At 35.3% G+C, this 20,420-nt stretch overlaps 1 protein-coding gene across 1 annotated transcript in view; it reads left to right on the forward strand.

Moving 5' to 3' along the window:
• LOC149424542 (uncharacterized) overlaps positions 1-20,420 on the forward strand; it is a 277,456-nt gene that overhangs the window by 247,301 nt on the left and 9,735 nt on the right. Inside the window, exon 3 of the mRNA XM_089631074.1 lies at positions 17,525-17,683. Coding sequence (XP_089487200.1) covers positions 17,525-17,683 — 159 coding nt within the window. The remainder of the gene's footprint in view (positions 1-17,524; positions 17,684-20,420) is intronic.

Below are 20,420 nucleotides of genomic sequence, written 5' to 3' on the forward strand. Positions count from 1 at the left end.
CCACCTTAAAGAATCGACACATTGCTTGAAATTGTTTTAGCCATGTTTGGTGTCCATTTGTGAAGAGCTAGTACTTCTCGACCAATCTTTCCAATCTCTTTACCTTCCCAACTCCCTTTAGCCTCAAAGGATATCCCGATTGGGGATACTATAGTCCCAATGGCTCCGGACGTTTTTGAAATATAGCATAAAATGTTTAAAAAAATCAACTTATTGACTTTCGAATTTCTCGAAACTCAAAAATATTTAAAATGATACGTTCTGCAAATCTACGAATCTATTGTACTAGTTATATTACTTAACGGAAATTCTTCTGGCATTTTAAAATAACATTAAAAAATTGTATGTGAAAATATAATTCATTTCCTTTGTGGCCTTTGAGCTAAAGAAATTAGTATTTTTCCTTTGGATAAAAAAAGAATTTTAAAAAAATAATTATTTGAAAGCTCAAAGGGTGGATTCATAAAGCTGAGTAAATTTTATATGGGAATATAAAAAACACTTTGTAGGTATTGTAAAAGGAAATTTTAAATGAATCTTGTGATGGTACACCGCCTTGTGATGGTACACCGGCTTCATTAAGGTTGTGTAAGAGGGTGAGCTTTTTACGTTTTTAACGAATTACATTTAAAAAAAAAAATAAAATAAAAAAAAAAATGAAGACAATGTTGGTAGGAAAAAAAAATGTGCGATGAAATAAAAATGAAGACAATGTTGGTAGTTCTTATTTGAAGTATGATACAATTAAATGTGACCGAAGGGGATAGGGTCCCATTAGCTCAGTGGTAGAGCGCTGCCCCGGCAAGGCAAGGGTCCTGGGTTAGAGCCCTAGTTACCGTATCCTTTTCTGATTTTTTTGTTTCAGATTTTCGTTTAGAAATCGCTAATATTGTCTTCAATAATTGAATTACATTTCATTCGTCATTAATTGAAATATAACAAATAATTCATTAAAAATCTTTGAAAATATTTAGTGTTGAGAATGTACAGAATTAGTGGCAAACACAACTACAATGTTCCGAGTTCAAAATCGTAATACGACACTTCCTGAGTTGTTCTTTGTTCATTCAACTAAAACCAATTATTTTATTAATTTCCCAGTCCAAAGGATAAATGGGCTTGAAAAAAATTCATTTCGGTTGATATATTCATTTATTCCATACTATAATTGAAATAAGAAATTTCTAATTATGTTAATTTTAATGCACTATGTAATATAATACATTTCAACTTGTTTTATGTAAAAAAATAAATATTGAAATAACTAAATTGATCGTCAAATAACGCGCTTTTGTGAAAAGGGGTCAATATTCCATCACTTTAATAGCTGATTTCTTCAGCTTCTTGATTTCAACGAAAAGTTTTATAATCACAACTTTTCTAAAGAATTTGCGAAAAGTTATGCATTATTTTCCTATCTTATGTGATACGCTAAGAGTCTTATTTTCTGTGAGCTAGTGGAACTATAGCACCCACCTTGGAGGCCTTGAGAAATGTTGTAGGAATGACGGAAGTCGGATCAGGGAAGGAGATGAAAATATACTATATATAGATAAAGCTACTGTTGTACGACTGTTAGGAATTTCCTGGAGAGACCATGTTACAAATGAGGAGGTTCTCCAAAGAATCGAAGGAGGAAGGCACCTGCTCAGGACCTTGTCCGTAAGGCGTGCAAGATGGATCGGCCATGTTATACGACAAGAAGGCCTCTTGCATGTCATAATAGAGGGTATGACCGAGGGGACCAACTCTAGGGGACTCCCACGCCGAGAGTACCTGGAGGACCTGCTGGTGGACGTGCGCTGCTCATCATATGCAGAAGTCAAAAGAGCCGCACAAGACAGGGAAGAATGGAAGAGGAGATTAGATAAAATTGCTGCAAACCAATCCCAGGATTGAAACCAGAGAGAGATAAAGCCATATCGAGCAACACCAACATTTTGATTGCGAATGCTGATCTCTCATATTTAAAATATATAATTAATTTTAATATCTGTTCTATATAAACACGATACAGCCATTTTTTATTAATAGTTTTATAAATTTATAGAAAAAAATTCTCCGTTTCATACTTGATAGAACTTTTTTTTTTAGTTTTGTGTGTGTTGATAAATATATATTGTATATATATTCCAAAATATATATCTATGTATGAAACGCATGTTTTAGTCCACGTATATATTATATCAATGAAGGAAGTGTATACATAATATATACACAAAAACAAAAATTATTGACATATAATACATTTTAGCCATTTTAAAAACCTTTTCATGTTTGCAACCAAATTTTATATTTGAAAAATTATATGTTTATTTCCAATAATAAAATTTGAACGCGTATCATCAACAGTGTTTAGTTTTCGTAAACATTGAGAAATATTAATTTATTTGGATTTAATTACAATTGATATTAAGTCGGAAATATACACAAATTCTTCGACCTTCTTACAGCGTATTCAACACGGGCAATATGCCAGAGGCCTGAGGGGTTACAAAAACTATGAAGTGCCAGGAAAAAAATGTGATTGAAGTTTGACTGTAATTTACCATTTCAATTTTCACGTCTCTAGCACGTCGCTAACTTGTAATTACACCTTATATGTACTGTTAATTAATTAATTATAAGTAATGATGTACATAAATATCGCTTAATTGTGCCGAAACGCGGACGTACATTTTCTATGGCTGTTTCATTAAGATTGGATTAAGTAACCACTTTCACAAGAACTAGTGAGCCTGGTTTTCGCGATAAATGTAATTATGGAATGAAAAAGTTGGTCACTTCGACGTAATAATATTATTATCCTCTCTCTGAAAAAGTTCAAAATTATTCATTTTCGGAAGTGACCAAAGTGAACAAGGGTTGAATACGGTTCCACGAAATTTCATTTCAAGGTTTTCCTACCGGTAATAATTTTGTGAAATCCAGATTAATCTAGGCTGACAAAAATAAACATTGTTCGATAATAATACTAATCAGTACTTACATTTAAAAACCTGAAAGCCTTCATTAGTGTTATTAAAAATATAATGTAATGCCTCTTAATAGGTACCTTTTCACATTAGCTCCACACAGGAGGCCCCAAGGAAAATATTCCTACTTGAGGCCTATGTCATCTTTGGGGATGCTGTGTCGAGGGTCTTTTTTAAGGAAAGGAAGGAGAGAAAGTTCTGGGAAGGAATAAAGGTATGAGGGGTGGGTAGGAATCTGGGGGTCAGTGTTTCCACGACCTGTTAAAGAGGTCAAAATATCTCCCTCAACCAGCCTAACCCCTTCTGGTCCGCCACGCAGTTGGTATGCAGATGCATCCGCCGTAAAGTCCCGGACAAACCTCACCCCATGAACCCGGGCACGCCTGCTAAGTAACCAAACGTAGCGAACCACTTGGTGTGAAGTAAGGCAGAGGTGTTGGTTATTCAATAAATGGTTTCCGGGGCGGCGGTACCCATACCCACCTATCAAATTATTATGTATTGGAGATGGTATAAATTATGATTCATATCTCCATTATTATATTATATCTTGTAATAGTCATGTAAAGCAATTTTTGCACGGTCAATACAACAATTGAATGTTCATATTTACCAACGGCATATCGGTCAACAGTCAACGGTCGACGGTCAATAACTAACGGTCAACACTCAACGGTCAACGATCGACAGTCGTCAATGACTGCGCTATGGAAGTTATGAAAGTTTTTTTTTTTAATTTTGTAGGATTTTAAATTTGCTTTTTCGGTTTCGGGTTATGTAAAAAAAAACTCCCAATCAAAGGCGAATCTGTTTTTTTATTAGTATTTTCCAGTTGGCTGGTTTTTTGATCAATTTAATAACATGACATTGGTCTAATAGAACGTTCAATTGAATATCGCATTGACTGAATTGACATAACACATCTATGTACGTCTGAAATTAATTTTAATGCATTTCCAAATAATGCAAATTCCAGGTAATCGATTACGCTTTGACATTATTCATATTTATATATATTAACCATTTCAAAACCTCTCAAATCCTCCATTTTCTATTCATGTTAAATTTATATATAATTCTCAGTACCTTTTTCCATACCCTTAGTGTTGTTCGTTTAGTTAATTTAATAGCGTTCTTCACACCCCATCGATGTAAACTTTTTGAAATTTACCTTAATTCGTATAGTTAATTTATTCACTGTATTATTTATTTATTTTACACTACTGTCCAATTATACTACTAAGAACAAACGTCACAGAAAAGGAACAGTATTTATCACTTTTTAAAAAGAAATTCAAATATTACTAATTGACTAACCTGAAAATTATTTGAAAATTGCCTTTTGCCGTAACAGTAAGCCAAAAATGTTGCTTGGGTCGTGATGGAGTACTTAGCCAGCTGAGGAATTGAACTCACGACAACTGGGTGGGACTCAAACGCGATATCAACTATGATGATGACATTCATAATAAATTAAGTCACGACTAAAAGTGGACATATTATAAATTTGTTTTGATGACTGATATTCGTACCATCCGTGGTACAAATCGTACAAGAGACGGGGAAGTCCGAGGAAGACATGAAAGACAAGTGAATCAGACACTTGAGTCGGGCTATGTCAAGAGTCAAAATAATAGAACAGTATGTATGAGAAGATGTATGAATATGAATAAGGCAAGGAGTGTATTCCAAGACTGATTTGTTTTGGCAATCCGTCCTCTCTGCCTACTCCTGCGAGGGAACGGCGTGATTTAGTTATGTTTCAATTGGGCAAAATACCATTATTCTCCTGTTAATACTGTTACCAAATAGATTGACTTAATGGTTGCTAGGTTGGCGTGGAAAATTATTGTAAGTATTTTATAGAATTACATTAGAAAAGCGTCTAGCACCAAATCGGGAATACATAACACACCAAGCGCGCACCCAACATATGTACACTATTGACATTTCTCACATAAGAACGGGTCGCTTCTACGACTCGTACTTGAGTTCAATAGATTGGTTGTGGAACGATTTACCGGCCTCTGCGTTTCCTCCCTCCTACAACAAGGGTCTCTTCAAAACGCATGTTCACTCTTCCCTCTCCAAAAAAAGACCCTCCACACAGCATCCCCAGAGAGGCCCTGAGGGAAATTATTTTCCTTAGAACCTCCTGTGTGAAGTTAATGTTGTAAAAAGCGTCACCTAAGTTTTATTGAACAAAACTAAATATTGTATGAAAAAAATGGATTTTGAAAGTTTTATAGCTTGTTAGCTGATGACCTAGAATTTCAAACAGAAAAGCCATACAAATTTCATGACGCAAGAACTCACCATTTAAGAGATTTTTGCTGTCAAAATAAAAACACAACCTGTTCTCTTTTTTACTGGTTCATTTTCCTTGTAAATCAGGTAAGAAATCTTGATAAACTATAATTTTATCGCATGAGTATTTGCAGACGAGTACCTACACTTTATTACGCCCTATTTATTATTTATAACAGTACCTACCCCTAGTACATCCACTTGAATGAACTGTCTTCATTCCATAAAAGCACTCGTCTACGTGAATTAACTGTCTACAGCGCGCATAGTAATTTATATCAATTTATTACCTTGATAAAGAGAATCCATACGTTCAATGTTAGGTCATGTACCAAGACCAGTGTCCCCTGTTAACTTGTCACGGCCTCAACACTTTGTGGCCCCAATAAACTTCCCTTATCGGATACAACCGCCACCTTTGATGGCCAGCACGGGGGCGAGTCGTAATCACGCGATTCCCATCGATTTTCTGCCGGCCTGAATAGGTTGCCTCACCGGCAGACAGTGCAATTTGTTTTCCTTTTTGTTCCCTATCACTACCGCTACAGCTGCTGGTTGAACTTTTCCACATATCGCAATGTGAAAAGCAGAAGTTTGGGGAATTTGTTGTATTTTTGTGTGCTGCGGTATTGTGTTCAATTGGTTGTCTTCATTGTTTTATGTGAATACAACTCAAGAGTTTCAACTGCTTCCAATTATGCGGAGACAGTGAGACTATGGCACTCCCAATTTCAGTAAATTGTGAAATGGAAGAGAAAGAGATAAACTATACCACTATTTAAGAATGGCAGCATAAATTATTTATAATACCGAAAACAAGAATTATGTTTTTATAATTATAGAATGTTACGTATACACAACTGAAATTATATTGTTTATTAATAAGTATAGTACGATATATATCCCATTTGTTTAGAATACAAATTTTGGATTTTGTGCTGAGTCAATGATGTACACACATTTTCCAAACATACCCCAACACTGAATCAAAATAACTGAAATGCCTTCTTAGCATTAAAATAATTTATATTAATAATGAACAAATGAAATGAAAGGCTGAATACGTATGACCAAGAATGATGTTTTTTTTCTCCAATAAATCTTCGAAAAAAAATATTGTATTATATACTCCCAACTGCTCTCGTCTGGAACCAGTGAGACTACGGCATCTCCAATTGGGATGTTGTGAGGCTGAAGATATTGGGGAGGGGTAAGACATGGGGGATAGAAAAGTGGTGGGGTACCTGGCTAATCTGATCTGGTCGCCAAACACGGTAGGATGGAAAGCCGCGCGTACCGTCAGTCGACCGATCATGTAGCGCTAGACCGATGGTTCTCCTATGCAGCACGTAGCGATTCGCGTGGCACTACAGCTCTTCATTCATTCCATCTACGTACAGGATACCGACGTACTTCATAATGCTTTCAGAGACTGCCATTTATTACTGGTAACATTAATAGCTTATATGTAGTAAAGACACACGTCGAAACCTCAATAATATATCTTTCTTTATATGTATTTATTTAAATTCAACAAAGAGAATGATTGATTCCCATTAGAAACAAAGTGCAATTCAAGGCGAAACCGTTCAATCAAAATCACTTTATTCGTAGTTTGAAATATATTTGAATAGTAAATATGTAATAGTTTTATCATTATTCGTGTGTTGGTTTTTGTGTTAGTATGTGGTACAGTCATATCAAACTAAAAGATTCATTTATCGATTCATGACCAAAAACTATTAAACTCTCCACATCATTCTACTTTACCTAATCCCAACAAATAATGTAATTTCCGGCTGCATTAGCAAAGGGTAACAATAGTGGATGTAATATGTGCGCGTATTCCTAGATTCTACATAACGAAATTACGACCCCAAATGGGGACGCGATGGGTTTTCTATGCGATCGCCGCTCGATACAGTAGAAAAAAATTATGGTTATTATAATTTTTCATCGGTGTGTCAGTCAAAGTTTGAATATCATCATATTTTTTATTGAAATATTTGCATATCATGATATTTACGAAAAATTATGTTGCTGCAAATCTCAGATCACATACTATTGTATCATCACCTGTACTAAATAAATAAAAAAAATAAAAATTATCTCTAGTAGATTGACTTGACGGCTTTCGTAGTCGAGGGGGAAGACTCTCGACTAGCAAGCTAGAGGTCGAAATTTTTAGTTGATCAATATGTGTTATTTCACAAATTACACATTTATAATAATATATAGTATATTTGCGACACGATCCAGTGGAAGATACTCTCAGTATCGCCTTGGTGTAAGACCACTTATCAGAATTGAAGCTGAAAATATCTTTGGCCGTATTTGGTGCCTACATCTGAACCACCTTCCCTATCTTCCTCTTCCAAATCTCATTCTTCTCACCACAACCTTCAGCATCACAACATACCCCAATTGAAGATGCTGTAGTGTCACTGGGTCCAGACGGTGGGAGCAGTTGGGGCTACTCTTATGCGGTTTCATATAAACAAATATATTGAAATCCAAACCAAGAAACATTTTGTTTGTCGAGAATAATATAAGGTTGGAATTAGCGACAACTCAACTGAAAAATTTCTGAGCTTATTAAAAGGGCAAAATGTCAAGGAAGGCACTAAAATTTCTTACATAAATTCAGTTTTTCGATTTCAGTACCGACAAATTCAGTTCTTCTATTTTAATACCGACAAATTCAGTCTTTTGATTTCAGTACCGACAAATTCAGTTCTTCTATTTTAATACCGACAAATTCAGTCTTTTGATTTCAGTACCGACAAATTCAGTTCTTCTATTTTAATACTGACAAATTCAGTTTTTCGATTTCAGTGCCAACAAATTCATTTCTTCGATTTCAGTACCGACAAATTCCATTTTTCGATTTCATTGCCGACAAATCGGCGTTTATTGAAATACACAATATATTTTCCTTACTAAGTGTAACCATCTCCAGGGACATGTATATTTACATTTTGTTATATGTATATACATATTTTTTTTGTTATATTTTTTTTTATTTCCCTCCTTGCTTCGCGCAGCTTGCGCCGTGTTCTAGCAAGTAGTCTACGACTTCGTTTTGAGGATAATGAATGTAAAATTAAACATGCATATTATTACAAATAATAATACAGGCATAGTGTTGAATTAATAAAGACAATAGAGGTAAATACAGGTAAAACATTATTTTACGCGTTAATTTATATCTAGTGTCTATATATATATATATATATATATTTTACATAAGCTCCACGCAGGAAGCCATGTGAAAGGAAAAAATCCCTCAGGGCTTATGTCATCTTTGGGGATGACGTGTGGAGAGTATTTTCAGAGAAATAGGAAGTTCTGGGAAGGAGAAGGGTGGGTTAAATCCATCCCTCCTACTGCCGTGCAAGGTGATGGGTACAGAGAGTCCAGTTAGAGTGGTGAATGGGTCTCCCTCAACCAGTCTCCCGATCTGACCCACCACGCAGCAGGTGGGCAAAAAGCATTCGCCGCTAAAACCAAGACAACTCCATGACCCAGGATACTCCTGCTAAGTTACAAAACGTAGCAAACCACTTGGGTTGACCTATGGCAGGGGTATTGGTTATCCAATAAATGGCGGGGGGCGGCGGTATCCAAACCCGCCTCCCAAATTGAATATATTATCTAGTGATATTATTTCTAGTGTAAAAAAAATACAAGTACAAGTTATATCATTTTAACAAATCTATTTTTGGTGTGTTTTCTTAGAAATATTATTAAAGTAGGGAATAGCACAAACCGCAAACATTATTCATGTTTTAATGTGTCACAATATCAATGTGAAAGCTGAATACCTAGTCGAAATATTAAGGCATCTCAAATAATCACGACTTATACAATTTTCTGAAGGATGTCTCTGCGAATGTTTGAAAAGGTCTTTGTCGTGTTATTTTCTGTATTGTGTGTGTTAAATGTATGAAATTTACAAAACTCTTAAATGTCTACCCTTATAACTCTCATAACAGCCCATCCATAGGAAGGTTGATATTTTTATCGAAAAAATATCAATATTGAGGGTAACTGACACATTGGAAAATGTCAACCAAATAATTCATAATACCTTTCACATTAAATCAGTTAATATTATAAATTCTAGGCGGAAAATTTACACCTTTCCTCGAGGGAAATTCTGTCGATTTTTCTTCAGAAGTGTTATTAAATGATAAAATATTAAAATTTTGGAAACTTTTATTACAAAATTTGCATATAGATTTTTTTTACAAAAATTCAACAACAAAATCAGTTCATTGCATTTTTTCATGCAATTATTAAAGAAGAACTGCTTACAGTGTTTACTGCTTATTAAATAACATCCTTCTAATGGTGTTATGAATTTGTGTCGCAGAATCATTTTGTTAGAAGCTGTATTGCTTTATTAGAGTTGGTGCCTTTACGGATGGATTGTGTATTTCATTATTTATCCTTATGCTATTTTCATCTTCATCTCCCCTTTACCTACGTATTATCATATACGAGAGGCCTGTTAAAGGATCTGAGTTTGATAAAAGTTTAGCAAACTATGGATTGCTACATTCCCTCAATGGATTGCTACATTCCCTTCTCCGTCAAATCCTCTGGAGCAGGCACAAAACCGTGGTTTGACCATCGCTGTGCTGAAGCTGTCAGACTCAAAAATACGGCTTTTAATGCACTCCGGAAGATTAGCTCCATGAATAACCTTTCGGAATACCGAAAACGGGCAAGGAATTGTAAGAGAGTTCTAAATAGAGCTAAGAGCGATCACGACCAGAGAATTGCGAAAAAGCTGGCTGACTGCCCCACTGGTAGCCGTGCTTTCTGGTCACTCGCTAGCTCGATCGGAAGAAATTTCTGCAGAACCACTTTCCCACCTCTGACCAAGCCTGATGGTCGGCTGGCTAACTCGGCCCGCGAGAAAGCTGAATTATTAGGCAAAATTTTCGCGGAAAACTCAACTCTTCAAGATAACGGAGAGACTCCCCCTTCCATTCCGCACTGCGGTTTTCAAATGGAGGAACCGAAGATCCGGAACAGAGAGGTTCTCCGAGTCTTGAACGAGCTGAAAGTCGACAAAGCCAGTGGGCCGGACGGAATACCTGCCTTGGTCCTCAAGAGGTGTTCTGCAGAAATGACTCCAGTGCTCGCGAAATTATTTAGGCTCTCTCTCAAAGGTGGAAAGGTGCCAGATCTTTGGAAAAAGGCAATCGTCCACCCAATCCCAAAAAAAGGGGACCGTTCCGACCCTTCTAACTACCGCCCCATAGCCATCACTTCCATACTCTCGAAGGTATTAGAAAGGGTGGTTAACAACAAATTGCTCACATATCTCGAGAATAACAATATCCTAAGCGATCGGCAATATGGATTTCGTCGAAATCGATCGTGTGGCGATCTACTCGGATATGTAACGCATATTTGGGGGCGGTACATGGAACGTTTTGGTGAAACCCAAACCGTTGGGTTGGATATCTCCAAAGCCTTTGACAGAGTCTGGCACCGGGCGCTTATCGGGAAATTACCATCGTATGGGATCCACCCAACCCTGCATAGTTGGATTGCAGACTTTCTGAGGGGAAGAACAATTCAAACCGTGGTTGACGGCTGTTCTTCCTCACCGCACCAAATCAATGCGGGGGTGCCACAAGGATCTGTGCTGTCTCCGACGCTGTTTTTATTGCACATCAACGATCTCGTTGAATGTGCACCAATTCACTGCTACGCTGATGACAGCACCGTTCACGAGGGTTATCTTTTTGACAGGCCCCCTTCCACCTATGATGTCCGAACAGCTCGGGAAGTTTTGAAGCGAAAAATTGACCACCACCTAGAGATGGTTCGTGCCTGGGGTAAGGCCAACTTGGTCAGTTTCAACGTCTCAAAAACCCAAGCGTGTCTGATTTCGGCAAAGAGGGAGATCAATGACTGTCTGGTGCAATTTGATGGGAGCACTCTCCCCAATAAAGACTCCATTGAAATGCTTGGAGTTACTATATCAGACCAGCTCAAGTATCGGGGATCCATAGAAGCCCGAGTAAATCAGGCCTCCAAAAAGTTGGGCGTCTTGTACAGGGCTAGGAGATTCTTCAACAGTGACCAGCTGCTGACCCTGTACAAGTCTCAAGTCCGCCCAACTATTGAATTTGGGAGCCACCTTTGGGCTGGTGCCCCAAAATACTTGATAAACCTGCTTGAATCTGTGCAAAGGAGAGCGATCCGTCTGATTGACAATCCGTTGTTAACAGACCGATTGCCTTCTCTGATGCATAGACGCAATGTAGGCATGCTGTGTCTGTTCTACAGGTATTTCAATGGAGCCTGCTCCAAGGAGCTAGCAGCATTGATTCCTGATGCACCGGTGCACGTGCGCGAAACTCGACGGACACGAACTGAACACCCGTTCACGGTTGACGTTGGCTTCATGAGAACGGGCCGTTTTTACGACTCGTTTTTGTGTAAGTCGGCTCGTATGTGGAACGAGCTACCGGCATCTGTTTTTCCTCCCTCCTATAATCCGAGCCTCTTCAAGGCCCGCATTAACAAATCCCTTCCTACAGCCCCTACCTTACTCCGCCTCACAACGCCGCCCAACCGGGTGGTGACATAGTTCCCCTGTCTGTGCACTGCACAGGCAGGGACACTCTTGTGAGGTGTCACATAAAAAAAAAAATAAAAAAACTATGTGTTAGATTATGGGTATACATTTTAAAATACAGGGATGGTGTTTAAGCAATTGAAAAAAATTGCAATCACGGGATACAAGGTCACGAGACGAGAAATATAAAACAATTTGACCAATATAAGATTACCAACAAGAAAAAATTAAGCACAAAGGATATCTGAAAATATGTCTGCCGCTACCAATCCTTTTTTAATTTTTTTTAAAGAAGTAAACACTTTGTGACATTTCGGTATTTCCGTACCATCATCAGGACAGATATAAAAATAATTCTATTAAATTCAGAAGTACACATGTATATATACAAATTTTATCAACAAAGAACCAAGTTTTGTCATTTCGTTGACTTTTTTCAATATTTAAAAACGTGTTTATCGGATGAATTTTTTAGTCAGACGATATAATTCTTCTTTATTTATAATAGACACAACTAAGACACGTGAGATCCATGCTTAAATTTCTTTGAATTTGGATTTAATTTTTATATTTATTCTTGTAAGTTATTAACGCACTCAACGATGTGATGTGACTCGAGATTAATAAATAAATTAATTGTAAAGCTGATTTCATATACGTTTTCTATTATCATAGCAATTATTTAATTTATTTTACCAGGGTGTTATAAAACCACTTTTAAACCAAGGGAAAATGAACTTTTTTCTGTACAGGAGATAAAATGACACAGAAATTTTAAATTTCAGCTAGCTAAACTATGTAAACCCCTTTAAGCTATATAATCTTCGAACTGCCGCTACATTTACATAAAAAATCAACAGCTAAATTTAAAACCATATTCACAAAAAATCCTTAATACCCGAGACAAACAAACTTACTAAGAATACTTCATTTCAAAACAGTTTCATAAAACACATAGTTACCTACATTAAAAAAACTATCGTAAAATATATAAATAATGATCCTGTCAAATACATAAGTCGTAGTATAATGGAGTCGTAGAGTCGTAGCGTGAAAAACCAGCTCTGGAAATTTCTGCTGGTTTGATACAATTAGTAAATAACACTTTTTCATAATTGAAGAAGAAGATATACATATGTATTTAAGCAAAGAATGAAACGTGATAAGACGCAGAAAAAATTAAAGATAATTGTCTCAACTGGGAATCGACACCAGGATCTTTGTCTTACCGGAACAAGACCTCAACCAACTCCGCCATTGGGATCTTTACTATTGTCGACCTCATATTTCAAATTCAATACAGAATTGTACCATTTTATATGCTTACGGATGTATAAACAGCTGTTTTGCATAATAATAATTACATATCAGAACTTTTTTATAAATAAAACTTTTTTAAGTAAAAAAATATTTGGTAAAAAAACAAATTAACTTGAAAATAAAATTCAATTCTAAAAATAAATAAAAAATTGTAAAAGTAAATACATTATTATTTTTATTGGGCCTTTTTCGATTATGTGGTTTAAAAATGTTATGTTCGGGAAAAATATAATGTAATATTTTGTAATTAAATAATGTGTATTGCAGTAGAAATGCAATATGAATTACAATTAGCTCAATCCTTTTAACCATATTTATGTACCGACATAAGTACGGGCTTTGTACATGGTACGAGTATATTCAGAAACCCGACGTTGTCGGTTGGTACTGATGAGAAATTAGTTCCCATATAGAAACCCCAGAAAATTGGATACAATTTGTAAGGCCACGTGAACAACAAAAGCTTCGTGTTTAGTTCAATCGCCTTGGAAGTAGAAGATTTATGTATAAGACCCAAAGTTCCTTTTTCCGTGGCTGTTGCATAAGCACCTACGCGAAGGATGACGAAGACAAATCACTTTACTTTTCCGTTATTTTTCTCGGTTTGAAAACTACGCCGTAAATTATAATAATGTCAAAATATTCCGAAAAACTATTATTAGTATTTGTGAAAATAAACCCATTAAAAAAAAGATAATTAAATTAGGTACTCTCTATTACCCTCGTCCTTCTACCTCCTACACATCTTACTCCCACTACATCTTAAAGACGCTTTCCGAATTTCTACCGATTTATAACACATTTTTCTTGAACACTTTATGCTTTTAAGTTTATAAAAGATATATGTTATTTTTAACATAATTTCCATATATTTGCAGAGCCGAAACGGAAATTATGTGAAATCCCATTGCAGAAAAAATCGGAAGGTCCGAAAATTATAAGAAACCCAATTTTTTCTGTTATTTAATTTGTCATAATTTTGAAAAAATCACAACGTATCTTTAAATGCCACTTGGGCATTCGTCGTGAGTTTTTTACTCTATTTTAAACAAGTCGTGTTTTATTAAATATTTTTATGTAATTTTCACTTAATTATTATCGTTATTTTATTATTAGCTGGCTGCCTCTAATATTCTCATTTACATAATATATCCCTGTCAAACCATATTCTTGTGCTTACTATGGTGCCTTAAGTTTATATTTGTAAATTAGTTTTAATTAAACCCTGAAGTAGTGAGCATTGCTTACGAAATATGTCGATTGTATTTAAACAATTAAAGTCGTTAAAATCAGGTGTTGACTTTTTTAAAACTTTTAAACTCTTTAATATAAGACTTTTAAACGATTCCAGCCAATTAAAAAAAACGGCCTAAAACTTATATTGATATTTGTTTTGTTAGCCGATGTGTTTCCCTGGTTAAGATGAACGTTGAGTTCTGATGCAAAGTTCGTCCTTGTGAGGTACAGAATAGCACACAAATAAGGTTATTCTAAATACAATACGATGCGATGGTAGAATAAACAAGTTGACTGGTTCTTGATGCGATGTTTGCTGGTCTGATGAACATAGGGGGAAAACAAGCAAAAGAGACTTTGGAATCAAACATTGTAGAATTTTTAATGTTATGATTCCAACAATTCAGCTGGACCAAAATCTGGACAGTGGAAAACTCGTACGATAGATTCACCCGTGTGAATTGATGTCATTGAATGTCATGTTGATTATGCTTTGTCTGTTCTGTATTTATCATTTGTGCTCTAAGGCAGTGTTCCGCAAAGTGTGCTCCGCGGCACACTGGTGTGCCGTGGCCATTTGTAAGTGTGCCGCGAGTCCCGCGTCACTTCTCACAAAGTGCTCTGTAAATCGGTCTTTACTTTTCTGTGCGGCGCGGCGGCGGGAGGTGGCGTGGGTGGGACTCGATCGCTGCGAAGTGGCCGTGTGCTACGCCGCTACGCTACATTATCACGTGTGCTACACTACATAAGTGGGGTGCTATTGCTTCATTATCACGTGATTGCGCACGAGCTATCGGGGTGCATGCGCGTGACAACATAACATTACGAATTCATGGAGCTTAAAACTGATCGGACACTAAAATTAAAATTTTCTGAAACAGAGTTAGCACATTTTTGGCTCCACGTAAATAATGAGTATTCACTGCTGTCAAAGCGAGCTATTGCAATTCTATTACCATTTGCCACGACCTATTTATGCGAATTGGGGTTTTCAACTCTCACGATAAAGTCAAAAAAAAAGAGAACGCCTGAGGACGATCGACGAAGAGATGCGAGCAGCGTTATCAACGATTGTTCCAAATGTTGATCGTCTGTGTTCAGTGAAACAGGCTTACATTTCGCATTAAACATCTTTTCATGTTATATTGATTTTAATAATAAATATTAATAAAATATTCTTTTTGGTAAATTTTGGTTCGGAGTGGCCACGCTTATAACGAATAATTTTTAGAAAAAAACTTTAGATATTCCGTAATTACTATAAAAGGAAACTTTTTGGCTTGGTGGCGGTGGAAAAAGATGCATTTTATTATATCATCAATTGCGTAAAATTAAAATTCACTTCTCGAACCGATTCGGTGACAGTTCGCGGTCATTCTGTCACTGTTATGTGATAAATATCAATCATAATTACACAAACCCGGCTAGACAAACCCTGCTTTGCCAAACAAACCATTCAAAACCTGAGATGTTTTTTTCATTATGATGTCATGCAGCTTTCGTAGTTTAACCTCAAAGTTCGCCGTTATTCGTAATAAGCCTAGCCAATCCTATCCAAAATTTACCTTGTTTTTTTTTTCTTTGGTGTACCGTTAAAATTTCTTGATTAGTTAGGTGTACCGTGAACATAAAAAGTTTGCGGAACACTGCTCTAAGGTACTTTAGTCATTGTACCTTCATTTAGTATGGGTGAATGATTAGGAAATATGACTAGCCAGTGCCTAATATCTCTTCACCAATGATTGTGTTTCTTCCCTCCTGTAATATGGGTATTAACGATCTGAATTCCTCTCTTTAAAAATATCCTACAAATAGTGTTCTCAGAGTATAAACCTAGTTTATAAATAACATGAAAGTTTTTATTATTCCTGAGAAAGAATTACCTACTTCTAATTTTGATACCAATGACAATTTGTGGTGGAATTTTATTATAATGACATCTAGAAACAATTTTGTACTTTTTTCCACGTATTTTATTTTTTGACGGTTACCGGTTTCACCTTATTATAGCTATCTTCAAAATGGTACAATAATTGTACTAATTGTAATAAATATTGTTTCAATACATCATTAAAAGAATTACCAACAAATATATTTATAGAAAATAACATCAGTAAAACGCTTATGTAAGAAATTAATAACTTAATTACTAAGGTACTCATGAAATAATTTACGTAAAAAGATACCTACTTATGAACGAAATTGAGTGCTTAAACGATAACAGAATTAAGTAATTGATTAATTAGATAAAAATAAAACCTCCTTAATAAGACTCATGTGATAAAATTAACTAACTTAATTTGTAAGATACTTAAGAAAGAATTCAAATTCGTAATTTGCTGGCTTGACTGGGATTGCACTACCCTCCCAGTCCTGCTGGATTAAACTAAAAATGTATTTAGTTATTAATTAATCCTATTGGGTCTTTACATTGCATTATAAATTGAATTGAAAATAACTACTTAACATAAATTTAAAAAATAATAATAATAAACCACGAAATACAAAATACTTGTTAAGTTATTATCGCACAAACTTTAAAGAACCCTTGAAATTAAATTCAATTAAACGTATGTTGTGAATACTTACGCTGCTTAAGCATATGCATAAATTATGATAAATCGTTTTTTACATTTACTAAAAAGTACTGAACTAATTTGGCTTTAAATGTGTCAAAATTTAAAATGAAAAAATGATCTATTGATTCATTGCCAAGTCTATGTATTCTCTCAAAAACAGAATTAAACACGAATTTATTGTTATCATAAAATATATTCAATATAGTATGCTTCGGTGGTAGATTTAATGACATAAAATTTGTAGCGTCAGGGCAGTCCAATCTTGAGATGAGATCAAATATTTTTCATCTTTCAGATAGTTTCAAAAAATTCACTTTACTTCATAAATTAATACAAGTGATTTTATTTACTTAATTAAATACATTAAAAAATATATAATTAGATACTTGTGAAAGAAATAATAACACGATATAAATTAACATAAAGTTTTTCTTGTATTTTCATTGCTTGATTCCTAACACTGCACTTAAATTAGAATATTCCTTAAATATTTCCTTTTTTTTCAGAAATCTGAGAAGCGTAAAGAGGCCGGGCTGAAACGGCTTTGGGCCGCCGTGCGCACCCCTAGCGGAGGCAACTCCTCGGTAGAAACGGACCGCGACGGGGACGAGAAGGGGGAACCATCTCCTGCCTCTCACCCCGCTTGCTCGTTGCCGCTGCTACAGGTAACTTGTGGGCGGACTGTACGTCATGAATTCGAGATGTACCGCTAAGAGCATTGTTACAATATCTTCCTCTGACTCATTAACGATGCGTGCGATAGAATAAGAGTTTTCATTTTTTTTATTTGGTACAATATTTTTTTTATTTCAAAGTTTTCCAGTAATGTTGGCCTCACTGGGTGGCTTGCCCGTGCTGAGGCCTTCATTTTATAATATTAAAATGTAATCTAAATACAATCATACAATATGAGATAAAATAATACATTTAATATATAATCTTGTGTGTTTGTGAGTGATGTGTGTTTATATTGGTTTCGTGTGTTACGTGTAGGTTTTATTTTTATTTTATGCTTTGACATTTTGGTAATATTGTCTTTTTTGTTCTTTAATCCATTTTGTAATTTTGTGTGTGAATTTAGTTTTATTTTCCTCAATTTTAATTTCAAGTTTTAGTTGAAAGCTTTTATAGCATGGTATTGGTAGTGTCTTTGTCCAAAGCTTGAATTTACTGTCGGAGTTTTTATATTTTCTTTGTACGCTTGTCTAACTGGTCTGTTGGTGTTATTTTGTGTATGTTGAAATTTATTTTTTTTGTCAAAAATGTAGTTTAGTAGTGTTTTAATGTATAATTGGCGCATATCTCGTACGTCACAGCTGTTGAATATTTGGTCTGTATCAGTCAGTCTATGTTTTTTTAGTATTACCTTTAAGATATTTACCTTTAAGTTTAGAACGGAGCTCCCAGCGGTAGGGTCAAATGTCTTGATAATCAATATATAAAGGGTGTTAAGGAACTACTTGACATAATTTAACCAGTGATTACTAAAATTATTTTGTATTTAAAAGTAGAAACACTTTTGGTTTGTTTAAAATACCTTAAAATTCAGTTGGTTTTGGACAGTTAGAGTCGGTGAGATGTTGGGTAGTTACTTAGCTGAGTGATCAGTGATGACACGTGGAAGAAATTTTTTGTTTGTATTTGTAAAAAAGTCACCGGAGACCAAAATTTACTCCAAGCGATGTCAGGAATCACTGGTTAAAGTAAGCCAGTACGCCCCTTAATCAGAGATGTGCTATATTTCAAATAAATCAATTTCATATGGAAATGAAAAATGGGTATTTCACATTTTGCATTTTAAATGCTTTTCTAAAAACCATTTTGCATTTTGCATTTTAAATGCTTTTCAAAAAACCATTTTGCATTTTGCATTTTAAATGCTTTTCTCAATGTATTTTCCATTTTAAATGCTTTTTTGCAACATTCTTCCTACTATCTCCACTCATTTTTTTACATAAGCCCCAAATATCAGTCGGTCCTCAACCTCGCTATGAGAGATAATTTACCTTTGTCAAGTTGCTCCCTGGTAGGAGCCCTGGCAATTGAGTGATACCATTACAAAAAATACTGAACATGGAGCTATGAAGCTGTAATATTAAATGTTAGATAGCAGTTTCTATGTTTTTACGTTGGCAACATTAGTCCCGCGCAAATGTTTTGTGGTTTCATAATCTGTAGTCGTGGTGTTTTTGGATTTACCATCATGTAATATGTTTGTTCTACATTGATGTCCATTATTAAATGACAAAATTGTTTAAAAAATCTATAATTATTTTAATTGTTTTACCTGAGAAACCATTTAGCATTTTCAATGCATTTTGAAAATAGGTATTTTGCATTTCAAATGGTTTTGGGTACCCATTTTGCACATCTCTGTCCTTAATACCCTGTATAAAGAAGTGTGTCTGTGGCGTGCGACGTGGCTATGTTTTTCATTCAAATCTACAGTTTTATTCAAAGAATGTTGGACTTTTGCACATTTGACTTTCAAAACGGGAGGAATATAGGTCTACATATTTAATTACGATAAACCAGTCTCACCCCGTTTTAAAACCCCTTAACGCAGAATTTTGATACTTCTTGATTAAATTTTGAGATCTTGACGTTCAAAATAAGATGAAAATTACTGTTTGCATCTGATTTCGAAAAACTCTTTGTAAAGCCCGGTCAACGCTGGGAACTTCAATAAACAACAAAGCATGTTATATAATCTTCTGGTTTTTTTTAAATATCTTGTGTCGCATCCCGCCAACTCGTTGCCGCTGCTACAGACACTATAATGTTCGGGCGTATTTTACCTTTGTGTTGCCCTGTATGGGCTGTATGACGTCATGATGAGGCGTACCGCTAAGATCTCCGTTGTAATTTCTCCCTTTTGTTATGAACGACGCTTGTAAGACAAACAGAATTATGTTATAGTGGAGCTCTCGTAGGATCGGTCGTATGTTGTAAGTAAAATGTAAACAAAGATGAGGGAAATGTCCTGTGCATTTTAGCAATTATTAAAGTGTTTCATCAAATAATTGATTAGATTGGGTTTGAAAACATTTGAGAAGAACAAAATATCTGTATTCAAATATTATATTGTATAGTAATATATACACCGCGTTCCACGCTGTTACTGCGACGCTTTGGAGTGGTTATTCTCATCATAATCTAAGAGAAATTTCCTTACACAGTTTTTTAAACAGAAATTGTGCAGTGTAATTGAAGCTTTACTTTTGAGAGTAATGCTCGTGTTCGGATAACAAAATGGCCACCCTCACATTTCAAATCTTATAAAAAACAGCTGACCGAGTTGGATGAAATAAAATACCTCATAAAATCCTCACTTTTAACTCGTATTTTTTTAGGAACTCAGTCAATTCACTCCTTAGCCTGCAGTCCCGTTTCAACAGGAAT

This window comes from Hesperophylax consimilis, chromosome 4 (assembly GCF_061612785.1).
Source record: "Hesperophylax consimilis isolate HC1 chromosome 4, BYU_Hcon_1.0, whole genome shotgun sequence".
NCBI lineage: Eukaryota > Metazoa > Arthropoda > Insecta > Trichoptera > Limnephilidae > Hesperophylax > Hesperophylax consimilis.